Genomic DNA, 14,768 nt, shown 5'->3' on the forward strand with positions numbered 1-14,768 from the left:
TCGTATCCCTTGAGTATCATCATTATTTGTGGTAGGGTTGGGATGACCATTTTTAATGCCAACGGAGATGAGAAGTTGGAGAGTACACGACAATAGTTTTCCCCTGAGAAAGCAACTTTGGGTGTACAAGACAAGTTGAACGATGTTTAGAAGCATTTATGTGGCCAAAATTGGCTTGCTTGCACGTTACATCCAAGGGAAGGGCCGGCCCTTTTATCCCCATTCTTCTTTGCATCATTTTTACATTCCCCCTTCAATTGAAACAGAATATGCTTCTGGTTCCGTGTGCTGAACTTATTGTGCTTCAAACTTCCATCCCATGAAGATTATCTATATCATTAATTTGTTTATAGACATTTAATCTTAATTTCTTTTAAGACATCAACAATGGGAAATTGCCTTTCCCTATCACCTTCAGCAACGAGTGTTTTCAAGAAAACCAAAGCTTTGCCTATCGAAACCACGTTCAAGCTTCCCTCTCCATTACCTAGCTGGCCTCCTGGTACGTACTTGTTCATCTTTCTAGCTATTTAGACAGTTCTGATATGTGTTGCAATGAGGATTTGCAATCGGGCCTCTCTTCAAATGTATTTGCAGTATAAACTTAATAACCAGTTAAAGCTTGAACCATATATATTATATCTCTATACACACACACACACACACACGCCTACGCATTATATATACCTCAAGACTTTGTTGTTGTAATTTCTGAGTTTTATATAATATACTTTCCAGTTGTAATGCCAATTAATCTATATTTACCGGTGTACATGAACATGATATATGGATCATATTTTATTAGGTGATGGGTTCGCAAGTGGAATGATCGATCTGGGAGGATTACTAGTGTGTCAGATATCGTCTTTTAACAAAGTTTGGGCTACTCATGAGGGGGGACCAGGCAACCTTGGGGCAAGCTTCTTCGAACCTTCACCCCTACCCCACGGATTCTACATGCTTGGCTGCTACAGCCAACCCAACAACATACCCCTTTACGGATGGGCCCTTGCTGCTAAACCAACAAAAGACAACGACGATGACCCTTCTTCGCCCTTGCTGCGGCAACCAGTTGATTTCACTCTCATTTGGAGCAGCGAGTTCTTGAACATCAAGAAAGATGGCAATGGCTATGTCTGGTTACCCACAGCCTCAGATGGTTATAAAGCCATAGGCCTAGTTGTCACAAGCTCTCCGGAGAAGCCATCCCTCGATAAAATCAGGTGCGTTCGTTCCAGCCTCACTGACGAGTGCGAGGCCGACTCGTGGATCTGGGGACCAGGTACCGCCAGCGATGCCAATGGATTCAATGTCTTTAGCGTCAGACCCAGCAACAGGGGGACCCAAGCCATGGGTGTCTCCGCTGGCACTTTTATAGCTGCTCAACAAAATGGTGGGTTGTCAACTGTGGCTTGTTTGAAAAACGCCGCCATATCTAATCCCCAAGTATCTATGCCTAACCTAACTCAAATTGAGGCATTACTTGAAGCTTACTCTCCATTTATATACTTCCATCCAGATGAAGTATACCTCCCTTCTTCGGTGGGTTGGTTTTTCACCAATGGGGCCCTTCTGTACAAGAAAGACGATGATTTAAAACCCATTGCGATCGAAGCAACTGGCTCCAACCTTCCCCAAGGTGGCTCAAATGACGGCTCCTATTGGTTGGACCTACCCGTCGACAAAAGCGCCAATGAAAGAGTGAAAAAAGGAGATCTACCCAGCTCTCAGGTTTATGCACATATAAAGCCCATGCTGGGCTCAACATTTACTGACATCGCTATATGGGTGTTCTACCCTTTCAATGGCCCCGCCAGGGCCAAAGTTGAGTTTCTGAATATCTCCCTGGGGAAAATTGGTGAACATGTTGGCGACTGGGAGCACGTGACCCTACGAGTCAGCAATTTTACTGGGGAACTCTGGAAGGTCTACTTCTCGCAGCACAGCGGGGGCATATGGGTGGACGCTTCTGAGCTTGAGTTTCAGAATGGTGGAGGGAACAAAGCCGTGACCTATGCATCTTTGCACGGCCATGCTTTTTATGCCAAGCCAGGACTTGTATTGCAAGGCACTGGAGAAATAGGAATTAGGAATGATGCTGCCAAGAGTAAGATGGTATTGGACACTGGACGAAGGCAGCCTATAATCATTGCAGCTGACTATTTGGGCTCCGCTATATCCGAGCCGCCATGGCTCAACTACTGTCGGGAATGGGGTCCAAAACTTAGTTATGACATTACTGACGAGCTAAAAAAGGTGGAGAAACTTTTGCCCGGAAAGCTCAAATCTGCATTTGAGAAATTCGTAAAGAGTCTACCAAATGAAGTGTTAGGGGAAGAAGGGCCTACTGGTCCCAAGATGAAGAACAACTGGACTGGCGATGAAAAATGAGACTTCAGTTAATTATATATGTTGTATGTATAATTTAAGGGGATTCGTTCTACATGATCAAATGAATTCGTTTGTTGCCTTTCACCAATTAGTCTACTACTAGTTGCAGGAGGAAGGGAGAAAAATCTTAATTAAAACTTTGCGCAGTTGTAGGAGGAAGGGAGAAATCTTAATTAAAACTTGGTGTAGTGGAGAAGGGAGACGCTTTTAATGTGAAAACATTTTTATTTCTTCACATATTATAAAAACTATATAACAGTGCATGGCTTTTATAGCCAATACAATACATCATAATTTATTTAGCTAATTAAGAACAACTTTGTAACTGAAACATGTAGAGAAATAACTGACTCTATAGTAATCTCAATCATCACACCTCTAGGACTTCTATCTTTTATTAATCCATATTCGTGACTCTTAACTCAATAGCTGAAATTTGGTTTAGTTCTCCAACACTGGTAAGGCCTCTTTGTCCATTACATGTGCGTTTGTTTGTTACACAGTGGGACTATGTTTAATGGGATTGAAGGGGACTTGCGTTTACTAACTCTCTCACTAAAGGGCCATAGCATGGACTGCAAAGACCCTCGTTGCGTTCTTCTTCGCGTCGCGTCCTTCCCTGCTTTCTTTTTCGCGTCGCGTCCTACACTCACCAAACTCTGGCAAGATCACACCACCGGTCCAAACCACCACAGATCTCTCTCTCTCTCTCCCCCTCCTTTTTTTTTTTTTTTTTTTTTTTTTTTTACTTTACTTGTTCTGTTCTTTGAAGTCTCATTTGATGGAATATGTGAATTCGTTTCGTTTCGTTTGTGAAGGGAGGCTGGATTTGTGGGTTTTCTGGGATGCCAATTGGTTCTAATCAAATTGAACGATTTCTGATTTCTCTGGAATTTGGGTTAAGCATTTGTTATTCGAAGTTCTGCAATTTCCAAGGTGCAAAGGAGCACCAGCAATTTGCGAAGAAGATGCCCTTTTTTTCCATTTGTTAGTCCAGCTTCTTAGTCCAACATTGCACCAAAAGTTTCATTAAGTTAGTCCAATTTAGTCTAGTCTAAACTAGTCCAGCTTAATCCCTAAAACTAGTCCAATCCGGAATAGTCCGGTGCAATAAACACACCCTACAAGTAAATGGGAAGTATGTAACCTAGTACGACACAAACCATAATATTGAACCTATAAATTGGGACATGCATAACTAATTATGTAACCTAAAAACCAAACCAAACTGTAGAGATATCCATTTCGGTTCTAGTATGAGCGGTAAACTGGACTTGTTGATGCATAAAATCGGATGGACTTTTGGAACAACGTAAAACCTTAAGTTTGTGACTTTCGCAAGGTTGCTCCGTTCACCTAGTGAGGATAATATATAAAGAGATAGAGATATGGAAGCAAATACAAAATGTACGTGGTTCACCCTAAGTTGGGCTAAGTACACGGGGTAGAGGAATTCTTATTAATAGTGAAGAGTTTACACAATGCATAGGTTCAAGCATTATCATCATTAGCGAGTTCTAATGACGAGTTTAAATACAATAATGACATTAGGGATTAATTGTAGGAGAATGATTTTTTTTTTTTTTTTTTTTTTTTTTTTTATAGTTGAGGAGAGTCGCTCACTTTTGTTTGCGGTCGATGTGAGACTCTAAGAGTTTTATTCTAATGTTGACACGTGTCGTGTTGTGATTGGTCTCTTGATTGGAGATGAATTCTTATGCTTCAGCAGGGGTGCCCCATCATGAATCCTTCAGTGGGTCCTTGAAGATATGAAGTTAACCGGTGCTCGGTAGTTTTGAGATTGATGAAGTATGGTACAAATAAGACCAAAATCGAATGGGATGTTGGGCGGCATCAACTACAGGTATTAGGAGTGGAAGAATTGCTCTACCACATAGGCCATGGCTTTTAGTGGTTATAAAAAGACACCTACTGTTTTTCTAGACGTTGTAGCCTTGTTCGGAACTCCTACGGGGTCTCACAACGACATCACCGTCCTCGAGCATCTTCAATGGTGGCTTTATATATACTCTACGAGGCTACTATATATATATATACACATATATAGGCCCTTTATGCAAAGGGATCCCCATTTTTTGAAAAAAAAATTGGGGATTATGAGGCCCACTCCACATCGAATTTCAACGATTTGAACCGTCTATTTTGTAAGTCACGATTCATAGATCATCCTTGCAAAAATTCAATTCAATCTGAAACCACTTACATATAAAGAACAAATTTCAATTCAATTCAATTTGAAAAATAGACGGTTCGGATCGTTAAAGTTTGATGTGGTGTGGACCCCTCAACTAATCCTTATTTTTATAAAAAAAAAAAAAAATTGGGGATCCCTTCCCTTAAACATAAAATGATATGAGATGTTCTACTAAAATGGCTTACTTTTATCAATTTCAAAATAAAAACACACTACATATTGAAATGACATTGGTAGCTTAGAGAGCTAAACCGAAAACATAAACAAACAACATGCCTAAATTGCAAGGGTATTACAATTTAGTTAGTTAAATGCTACAAACACAAAACTTAGCCTCTTGTGCATGTTCATACTACATGTGTTATCAAATTATTACGAAGGGCAAAATGGGCATTTGAATCATCCACTACACTTCGGTTACGTAGATATTGATGCAGTGTTACAAGATCTTGATATGCATCACTCGTGTTGGGTTTTTGCGCATATTATTGGGATTAATTCAATTCAAATAATCACACGCAACAAAAACTAACATGCAATATGTTATCCCATTTATATATTTGGTTCGTTGTAATTGATAAATCAACAAACAAAGAAAGAGAAGAGATTAACTTACTTGAATCTCTAGCCACGTGCATGCCGCGTGATTGGATCACCCACTATTCAATATTCCTTTTCATGGTTGCAATCTTCCTCTGCATGGTTGATCACGCGAAGCTCTGCAAGCGTTGAGCTTCTAAAAGTATCCACACTAATACAATAGCAACCAATGATGGAGTGATCGATTTAAATGTGCTAGCAAATCTCTCACTTGGATCAGCGTAAAATGGACGGCACTAAGGTGTTTTGGCTTAGGATTTTTGTCTTTTTAATCTGAGAGACATAACTGAACAACTTTTGCATTGTGTGTATTGAGAAAAACACATAGTATATAGATACTCTTTGCCACACCCCTTTACACAATTTACCTAAATAAATGACGACATGAAAATAAAACCAAGAATAAACTAAGAACATACAAAGAAAAAACGACGTTATACAGCATGTTGAATCATCAAATAAAAAAATAAAAGAAAAATTAATGAAAATGACTTCAAAACTTTAAATTTTAACAAAAAAATTATATAATAATTTTATTTAATGATAAGGACAAAAGAAAGAATAAAAAAAAAAAAAAAAAAAAAAGAGCCAATGCACGCCATTACACCTATAGCCCTTTGGCCCCCTCGTTTGGAGATGATTTTTTGTCACATGGCTATATTTGGCCTATGACCCTTTAGCCCTTTGGTTGGAGATGGTAAGAAATATGGTTTGACACTGTTCATTAAAATATTAATTTCTTTGAGGGTTGTAGGGCTAAAACGAGCCTCTGGAGATGGCATTAATGAATAGTGTCATACCATATTTCATACCATCGCCAATCGAAAGGGCCAAATGGCCATAGGCCAAACGTAGCACTGTGACAAAAAACCACCTTCAACTGAGGGGGCCAAAGGGTCATGGGTCAAACATAATTTATTATTTTAATTAAATTAATATAATTAATTAAATTAAACTACCATATTAAAATAAGATTTTCGAACATATTGGAAAATTATTGAAAGAGGTGGTCATTTGAAAATTATTGAAAAAAATTAAAGTTCACGGTTGCGGTTATGGGTAACCGTTTAGATGAATAAACGGTTATGAGTATAACCGTTTATCTATGAAATTTAAATGGACGGTTATAGGTATTACTCATGGTTATAACTAGTATCCATCGGTTATGGGTAATATCCGCGGTTATAACGGGTATCCATTTACTTATTTAATTTAATATATGTAAAATTAAAAAAAATAAAAACCCTATTATTTCAATTAAAGACTGTTATTACCCATTTCCCTATTTTAATTTACTTTGTAATCATATGATTTATAATTAAAGACTTGTTTGGATGTAGCAGAAAAATATCGTTCATAAACTATTATTTCAATCATTGGAACTGTATGAGGATTTAAATGATTAAAATAGGGAAATGTATGCTAAAATGTACCTATAGTAATGTTTAATTGTCAGAAAATGAAAATTAAGACAACTTTTTTTTTGGTAATTTTCAAGTTGTTAAAAAAAAATGTAAATGAGTGAAAAAGAGGTAAATGGGTAAAAAAAAAAAAAAAAAGGTAAACAGGTTCAAAAACAGGTAAATGGTTATACTTGTGCCTGCATAACCATTTACCAGTAATTGAATAAACGGTATACCCATCACTGTTCATCCTTAGTTGTCAAACAAATCGCTGGTGGAAGATTTTAGCCAATCGTCATCTCCGGAGGAACTGGTGCTACAGAAGAGAGAGAGAGATGGGTGGAGCCCAGGCGATGAAGAGGATACCTCGCATCAAGTTTCCTCAGAGACACCCCAAATCTTCTGGTCCGTCTCTCTTTTCCTTTTCTCAAACCATTGTTTCGATTTTCATCTTTAATAAATTTAATTATTTATGCATGTTCCTATTTTTTTGAATTTAAGCTGTATTTATGCTCCAATTTAATGGGTTTCTCTTGAATGTCCCTAATTTTTGTTCTTTTCTTGTAAATTTAGAAATCTATCCTTCTCTGTATTTAAATTGAAGCATAGATTAGAATTGTGATGTCATAAAAAACCGCCTAATTTTGTAAACTACAGTGTGATTTCAATTGGATGGTTTGTTAAGATTGGCTGGCTCGATTTTTCGATTGAATTTTCCACTTGTTTGAGCTTGAGTTCATGAAACAGTTCAGATTGGCTGCATCGGGCTGGGTGGCTGGCTGGAGATGGCCAGCACGCTGGCCTGATTTGGTGGTTTTGGCCCGGTGGGACCTACAAGCCCTTTGGCCTAGCCCTTGGTTGGAGACAGTTTTTGTGTCATTTCGAGCTAATTTCGAGCTAATGTATGCATGCAAGTACGTATGTTTTTAATCTTACCTATTGATTTGAGGTTGAGAAATTGATTGATTGGTCGGCAATTCCATCCTTTGTTGTTTCCTTAATCTCGATTGATCAATTACTGGTTTGCATGATTAATTGCAAATTAATTATACTTGCTTGCTTCCTCTGTGTCTTTTTCCTAGGCTATATTGATGGATTCTTTGACATTCTCGCCTACAATTGAATACTTCAATTTGAGGATTGAAAAATTCCGCCTTAGTTCTTGAATAATATTATTACACATAACTTGCCGTATACATGCTTCTTTATTTATTCATTTTGGTTTTCTTTGGAACTTGCTGCTTCTTTTACCGCTGGACTGAGATGGATGCTTAAAACTCAGGTTGCTTGTGCGAGCAAGTTTAGCATTATATGATGCTTCATGACTAGCTGATGAAGGGTTTTTGTGAGACGGCTGTTGCGTCGAAATGTTCTTCTAAAAGTTCAACAGATTCAACAGATAGAGGTTCATCGTCTGCTTGTTCAGATTCAGGATCTAGGGACAGTAAGCACGATAAGGCATCCCTGTGGTCAAACTTCTTTGCGTCTGCTTTCTCAATCTTCGAAACACATAGTGAGTCATCAATTACTGAAAAGAAGGAAGGTCACTCTAGAAAGAATGGATGGACAGCAGCTGTGAGGAAAGCTGTGACTATTGGATCTATGAGGAGAATTCACGAGCGTGTACTTGGATCCAGAAGGACTGGAATTTCTTCTGCTAGTGACATATGGCTTCTTGGTGTGTGCTATAAGGTCTCACAAGATGATTCCTCTGGAGATGCACCTATTGATAATGGATTAGGAGCATTTGAACAGGATTTCTCATCAAGAATTTTGATGACATATCGTAAAGGTTTGGCTTGCAAACACCATTTTTAACTTTAGCACTTATGACTTTGTGGATAAAAATCAACTTGTACATATTTATTTCTAGGATTTGAGGCTATTGGAGATTCAAAGTACACTAGTGATGTAAATTGGGGTTGCATGCTTCGGAGTAGTCAGATGCTTGTAGCCCAGGTATGGTACAGTGTTTTATCCATTTTGGGTTCTTGCATTCTTATGTGGTTAATAACTGGTACATGTGTGAATGTTATTGTTAAGGTTTCTTGATCATGGCTTCGGTCCTTGCAATTAGATAACTTTTTGGTGTCTTCATAGATGCTTTACTTATAGGGGGATTGTGCTTGCTGATTTTTTGTGTGCCTTTATTTTTTATTTTGTGGACATCTTGTCCACTTTTTTTGTAATTTTGTTGTCATATGCAATAATATTTTGTTTCTTCTTCTTCTTAAAAAAAAAAAAAAAAAAAGTAGTGAATGACTAGAGTATATTTTTACAGGCGATGCTTTTCCATAGATTGGGAAGATCTTGGAGAAGGCCCTTGCACAAGGTAAAGTTGGGTGAGGTAGGATTGTTTTTTCTGTGATATAGTTTTGCCTTAAAATATTTGCAGTTCACATCTTACCCCTTTACATATATTTTCTTAAATCACATTCAGGAATCTGATTGGTCATACATGTTTTTTTATACCTCTGTTATGCAGCCTTTAGATGAAGCATATATTGAGATCTTGTATCATTTTGGTGATTCCGAAACATCAACTTTCTCCATCCACAATCTTCTTCAGGCTGGAAAGGCTTATGAACTCGCTGCCGGATCATGGGTTGGCCCATATGCCATGTGCCGCACTTGGGAGACTCTAGTACGATGTAGGAGAGAAGTAACTGACCTTGATGATCAGCCACTTCCAATGGCTGTTTATATTGTTTCCGGGGACGAAGATGGGGAGCGAGGTGGAGCCCCAGTAGTCTGCATTGAAGATGCTTCTAGACACTGTTTGGAGTTCTCAAGAGGCCAAGTTGATTGGACGCCTATTCTTTTATTGGTTCCTTTGGTTCTTGGACTTGAAAAAGTCAACCCCAGGTGCTTCTTTTATTTATAGTATACGGATGATTATGATTGATATATGCTGAGTTGCTGACGCGGGAGGTATTTGGTCATTTTATTTGTTGTCTAGCAATTTGAGTTAGTGTTATTTAGCTTTTGTTGTTTCCTTTTTCTTACGTTGTTAGATTAAGAATTTAGGAAGTCCTTTCCCAAAACTGTAAGCTTAAATGTCTCACCGAACCATAAAGTTAACTTGGAGCCTAGATGACATAGGGAATTATAAAATTAGTGAAATTCATAACTCCAAACATCTAAATTTTAGACCATTTATGTTACTTAAATGGGATCATTAATTGATTATCAGGTGCTGCTTTAGGATAGTTTAGAGTTGTATTACAAAGTAAGAGGTTTATGATGGATTTTATTTTTCATTCTTTTTCCTAAGGGTTGTACCATTTTGTTGGTGGACCTTTGGTTCACTAATTTTTGTTTTGTGATTACAAGCTCTTTAATAAAATATTGTTTCTGATAAAATAAAATAAAAATTATAATCAGGTACATTCCATCGTTGCGGGCGACATTCACCTTTCCCCAAAGTCTTGGCATCATGGGTGGAAAACCTGGTGCATCAACTTACATTATTGGTGTGCAGGATGAAAAAGCACTTTACCTTGATCCCCATGAAGTTCAGCCGGTATGGAATTTCTTTTTAAATACTTCTCATTCGGATATCTTTGTATGTTTTCAACCAAAATAAAAGCTAATAATCTGAAAATCTGCATTGTTCAACGAGCAAATTGTCCTTCAAATGGCAAAGAAGTTGTATGGCTTATGTGAAACAAATACTCTGATGAATTTTGAATAAATCTCATACTAAAGACATATAGGTTAGGATGGATTAGTGTCTAGTCATAATTTGGGTGACATCCAGTTGTCTCCCATTCCAAATGCACTCATGGTTGTCGTTTTCCTTGATTGTGGATTTTCTAGAACTAACTGTGGAGAGTAATGCTGCTAAACTCTATGGCAATTGCATCAGCTTGGAAAATCTGTATTATTGATTCAATTTGTGTAGGTGACTAGAGCTCCTCATGAGGTGTGGACTGTATGAATCCTTTGTTGTATTCCACTCAATCGAGGACTATCGCCTCACTCAAGTTTGCAAATTCATGTCCGTCCGCCCACACAATACTTTTGGGCTTCCTCTTCTGCCAATATTCTCTATTTGAATAAAGTCACTCGTATACCAAGCATTTTTATGTTGTTGTACATGTCTAAATCGAGCAAACCACCTTAGTGTGCTTGGTTGAAGATCATGTTCTCTATTATCTGGCATAATATCTGATGCAGTAGCAACACCTTGGTTAAGAAAGCCCAAGTCCAAACACAAGTCTGTTTTCCCAAATTGTTCTCTGTTCCTCAGTGTAATTCTGTTTCCTAAACTTTTTACTAGCTGAAGGCCAGCATCAACATGGCATATGTTGTCTTACAACAGATTGGTAAATAGAGCTTATTCATCCTCCGTTCTTTCAAATTTCTTTTTTTTCTTCAAGTACAGTAATATCAAAGCAAGACATTCATCTACGGTTGAGGGTTTGTCTAAAGGTTGTGTGGGCAATAAGAAGGCGCTCAATGAGTTGATTGGGAAACAGCTTAAACATATTGTTGCTTCGGTTAGGGAAGATGCGAATGGGCAAAATGCAAACGTGGATTCTCGTTCGTCAGTGTCTAGACAAGAACCTAGGGAATTTGCGGTAGAGAATGGTTTATGTGGGATGCAGATTAAATAGGAACCAAGATGAATTGCAGAATAATTCAAGCTTTGAAACTCTGCATGCATTCTGTCCGCATCTTAGAAAATTGAAAATAGTATAAAAATCAGCATCAATCAAGTTAATTTCAATTCTTCATTATGTTCCCAAAATAAAAATTTATAAAATTAGGATGTTTTAGTGACTGATCAGACTTCTCCAATTAGGGGTTTTGCCCAAATTCAATGTAAGACTCAAGTGCCTATCATGCATATAGGTTGTTTTAGTGACTGACGAGATTAGGGTGGTGTTCAAATTTGAATACGAGTCTTAAATCGGCATGAAACAAGTTAATTTCAATGTCAATATTATATTCCTAAAGTAGACTCGTATGGTTTAGGATTTTGTTCAAATTCTAGTGTAGGTCTTTAAGTTCCAGGTGTGAAAGCTTTGGGAGACTGTCAGATTTTGGGCTACTACAGGCATCAGTAATGGCTGTCTACATGATGTGTTCTTTCTTGGGGACTTTTCTGATTGGAAAGCTGCAATAGTCTAATTTCTACGAGTTGATCTTGTAGCTGTTATTTATCCTACGGGATTTATAAGCCATTTCATGCCTCATATTATTGTTCTCTTAATTCAGATGCCATTTCTGTCTTATATGAGTTTTTATCTTCTAGTATTATTGGAATATTCCCTTCAAGTTATTCCTAATAAGAAACAACTCTACTATCCAAATTGTTCCTTTCTTTTTCTCTTGTTGTATGTTGAAGTTTCTGTCCAATAAACTCAGTCTATCTAGAGTTTGTTTCACCGGTATAGAGTCTAGCAAACAAGCTTTTGCTTGATTTGCCTCCTAACACCATGCCTATCTAGAATTCTCTTTTTACCCGTGAAAGTTCCTGTATTCCAGGTCTTCAAAAATATTCTACTTTCCTGGACTAGTCTCTTTACCTGCAAGATGTCTGTTAAATTCTATGTCTACACAACACAATTGGTGCCACTGTGGTGCTTCCGGGAACACCTTAGACAACCACTCCCTCTTTTTCACTACACTTGGATGTGATGCAGCGCATCACTAGTAGGAAATGTTCCACTCATCTCATAGATCCAGTTCGTCTATAATCCAGTGTATGAAATTTCAAATTTACCCTTTTGACATTAAATGAGTTGAATAATAGACTGTAAAGTGATGGAAATATAATAGGTAAAATGTACTTAACAGTTTCAAGTTCCCCCACTTTTCTCGCTCACTACTATCTGCAATGACTTCATCTAACACATGTTGGCCCCACATTTATCTGGGATTTGGACTGGCTGTGGTATATGGTACCACATGAAGCATATGGAGTGATAATTATTAATTACATTGGAATGTTCTTGTTACAGGGGTTTTTATTTGTTCTTATTTAGGTTGGATACTTGTGATAATGTTTTGAATTATTACATTAGCTGTCCTATTGTTCATGGCAGACTGGTTTTTTGTCATTGGTTGTGCCAGGTAATCAATATCAGAAGGGATGATTTGGAGGCTGATACTTTATCCTACCACTGCAAGTAAGATTCTTTAAGACTACCTGTCTTCATTGAATTGGGTGTTTAATACTAACTACTGGTAATTTGCAGTGTTATACGGCACATTCCCCTTGAATTGATTGATCCATCCTTGGCGATTGGATTTTATTGTCGTGACAGAGGTTTGCTGGTCACTCTGCTGAATTCGTATTTTTGCAAACGTTGGTTTATGTACTTTTAGTTAAGTTGATGTACTTAGTATTGTTTCATGGCTGGCAGATGATCTTAATGATTTTTGTTTTCGAGCCTCCAAGCTGGCAGATGAATCAAATGGTGCTCCACTGTTTACTGTGACTCAGACACATAGTTTTCCCAGGCCGGTTAACCACAGTGATGCGTTGGGTGATGGTGCAGTAGAAAACGATGATTCATTTTCTGTTCTGCCCATGAGCGATGCAGATGGAAGTGCACAAGAAGATGACTGGCAACTCCTATGATGACTATTTACTGGGTATGAAATGAATATGGGTGTTCGACAACGTTGTACATTGTGGGTGATTTTGGGCTGTCGTGGTTGTATCCGAGCACTTTTGGTTGGCATTTGGATTGCGTGCTTTATTCCTGGAGTTGGGGTGAATTGGACATTTGCGAAGAAAAAAAATTATGATTCTTATGACTTTAAATTATTATCAATCCCAAAGTTTTTAGCTAGCCTTTTTATTTAGAGTAAATTATGGCAATGGTTTATTAACTTTAACTCAATTGGAGCAATGATCCCTCAACTAAAAATTCATTACCATTAGTCTCTTGACTCATCAAAACTTGCAGTTATGATCTCTTAACTAAAAATTCATTGTCATTGGTCCCTCAACTTTAACTCAATTAGAGAAATGGTTTGTCAATTTTAACTTAAGTGGAGCAATGGTCTCTTAATTTTAACTCAATTGTAGCAATGATTTTTTTAACATAAATCATTTTGACAAAATTCTGACGAAATTGACAAAAAAGATCATAACTACATGTTTTGATGAGTTGAGAGACTCTAATTGTAGCAATGGCTCTTTCAACATAATTTATTTTGACAAAATGCTAACGAAGTTGACAAAAATGACCATAACTACACATTTTGATGAGTTGAGGAACCAATGATAATGAATTTTTAGTTGAGAGACTATTGCTCTAATTTAATTATAGTTGAGATACTATTACTACAATTTACTTTTTTATTTATGATAAGAGAAATGCTACCTACATTTCCCACTTACCTTTTTCTATTTACTTTTTTTTTTATTCAACTTTTGACATGTGACTCTACTGCTACTACGGAAAATGATTATAGTTGGATCATTTTCCTATGAATCATAGGGATCTCGTGATTATGACCGTTTATGGTACATCATGAGATTAAAAATCATTTCAAAATTAAAAATTAAAAATAAATAATGCTTAACAAAAACTGATTGTACAATGAACGATCACGATCACGAAATTCCTAACAATGATCCGCTGAGGATCCTTTCCCTGTTACTACTACATCAAACTATCGGGAAAAGCTTGGTCAACCATCGTTGAATCTAATCCAACGCTGCAGAAAAATAAGCCATTCAATATTACCTTCATTTTTTCTCTCTTTCCTCACACCTTTGCCCTGTCGAAAATCGATGAACGACAACCAACGAAGAATGACGAATGAAGGAGACCGACAAGCGATGGTGATTGACGGAGAAGACGAACGTCGTGTCCAAGATTTCTTTATTTACTGCTATCCAAATCTAGCTATGTTAACAACGGAGCTTGTTGACTGTGGCGGCAATGGTCATCAACAGCTCGAATCTAGCGATGGCATTGAGAGACAGACCTGGAGAGAGATGCGTTGAGGAAAGAGAGTTCGGAAAGAGAGTATAACTGTTTTAAGTAAAAAAAATATTAAAACAAAAACGCTTTTATTTCTCCACCCTTGGATTTTTATCCAAGGCTGTTGACCAAGATTTCCCTGGACTTTGCGTTCCAGGTGAACGGGATTGTCAAATCCAAATTACCTATTTGATTCATAAATTTCAGTAA

At 37.4% G+C, this 14,768-nt stretch overlaps 2 protein-coding genes across 6 annotated transcripts; both read left to right on the top strand.

Moving 5' to 3' along the window:
- The first annotated feature begins 267 nt into the window (after nt 1-267).
- On the top strand, nt 268-2,678 carry LOC137735362 (hypothetical protein At1g04090-like). The gene is made up of 2 exons (XM_068474786.1): nt 268-502; nt 806-2,678. Exons 1-2 carry the CDS (start codon nt 388-390, stop codon nt 2,389-2,391), a joined length of 1,701 nt encoding a protein of 566 aa, XP_068330887.1. The 5' UTR covers nt 268-387; the 3' UTR covers nt 2,392-2,678.
- A 4,159-nt stretch (nt 2,679-6,837) lies between these two features.
- On the top strand, nt 6,838-13,418 carry LOC137734055 (cysteine protease ATG4-like). 5 transcript variants are annotated; one of them, XM_068473311.1, is made up of 10 exons: nt 6,839-7,014; nt 7,357-7,523; nt 7,892-8,401; nt 8,483-8,568; nt 8,891-8,956; nt 9,095-9,474; nt 9,994-10,132; nt 12,691-12,746; nt 12,816-12,886; nt 12,984-13,418. In XM_068473311.1, the coding sequence occupies exons 3-10, from the start codon at nt 7,942-7,944 to the stop codon at nt 13,199-13,201; spliced, it is 1,476 nt and encodes a 491-aa protein (XP_068329412.1). In that variant the 5' UTR covers nt 6,839-7,014; nt 7,357-7,523; nt 7,892-7,941; the 3' UTR covers nt 13,202-13,418. The 5 variants fall into 5 exon arrangements, with proteins under 5 accessions (XP_068329416.1, XP_068329412.1, XP_068329414.1 ...); XM_068473313.1 differs by having other exon boundaries at nt 7,357-7,511; XM_068473315.1 differs by lacking the exon at nt 7,357-7,523 and having other exon boundaries at nt 6,838-7,014; nt 8,891-8,941; nt 9,179-9,474.
- The last annotated feature ends 1,350 nt before the right edge of the window (nt 13,419-14,768 follow it).

The sequence above is a fragment of the Pyrus communis genome, chromosome 5 (genome assembly GCF_963583255.1).
Source record: "Pyrus communis chromosome 5, drPyrComm1.1, whole genome shotgun sequence".
In the NCBI taxonomy this organism is placed as follows: domain Eukaryota; kingdom Viridiplantae; phylum Streptophyta; class Magnoliopsida; order Rosales; family Rosaceae; genus Pyrus; species Pyrus communis.

Bases quoted from the DNA above. Each gene is read 5' to 3' on its own strand.
- LOC137735362 (XM_068474786.1), top strand. From the start codon at position 388: ATGGGAAATTGCCTTTCCCTATCACCTTCAGCAACGAGTGTTTTCAAG. The intron at 503-805 runs GTACGTACTTGT...ATATTTTATTAG, and splicing joins ATTACCTAGCTGGCCTCCTG to GTGATGGGTTCGCAAGTGGA.
- LOC137734055 (XM_068473311.1), top strand. From the start codon at position 7,942: ATGAAGGGTTTTTGTGAGACGGCTGTTGCGTCGAAATGTTCTTCTAAA. The intron at 8,402-8,482 runs GTTTGGCTTGCA...ATTTATTTCTAG, and splicing joins TTTGATGACATATCGTAAAG to GATTTGAGGCTATTGGAGAT. The intron at 12,887-12,983 runs GTTTGCTGGTCA...CATGGCTGGCAG, and splicing joins ATTTTATTGTCGTGACAGAG to ATGATCTTAATGATTTTTGT.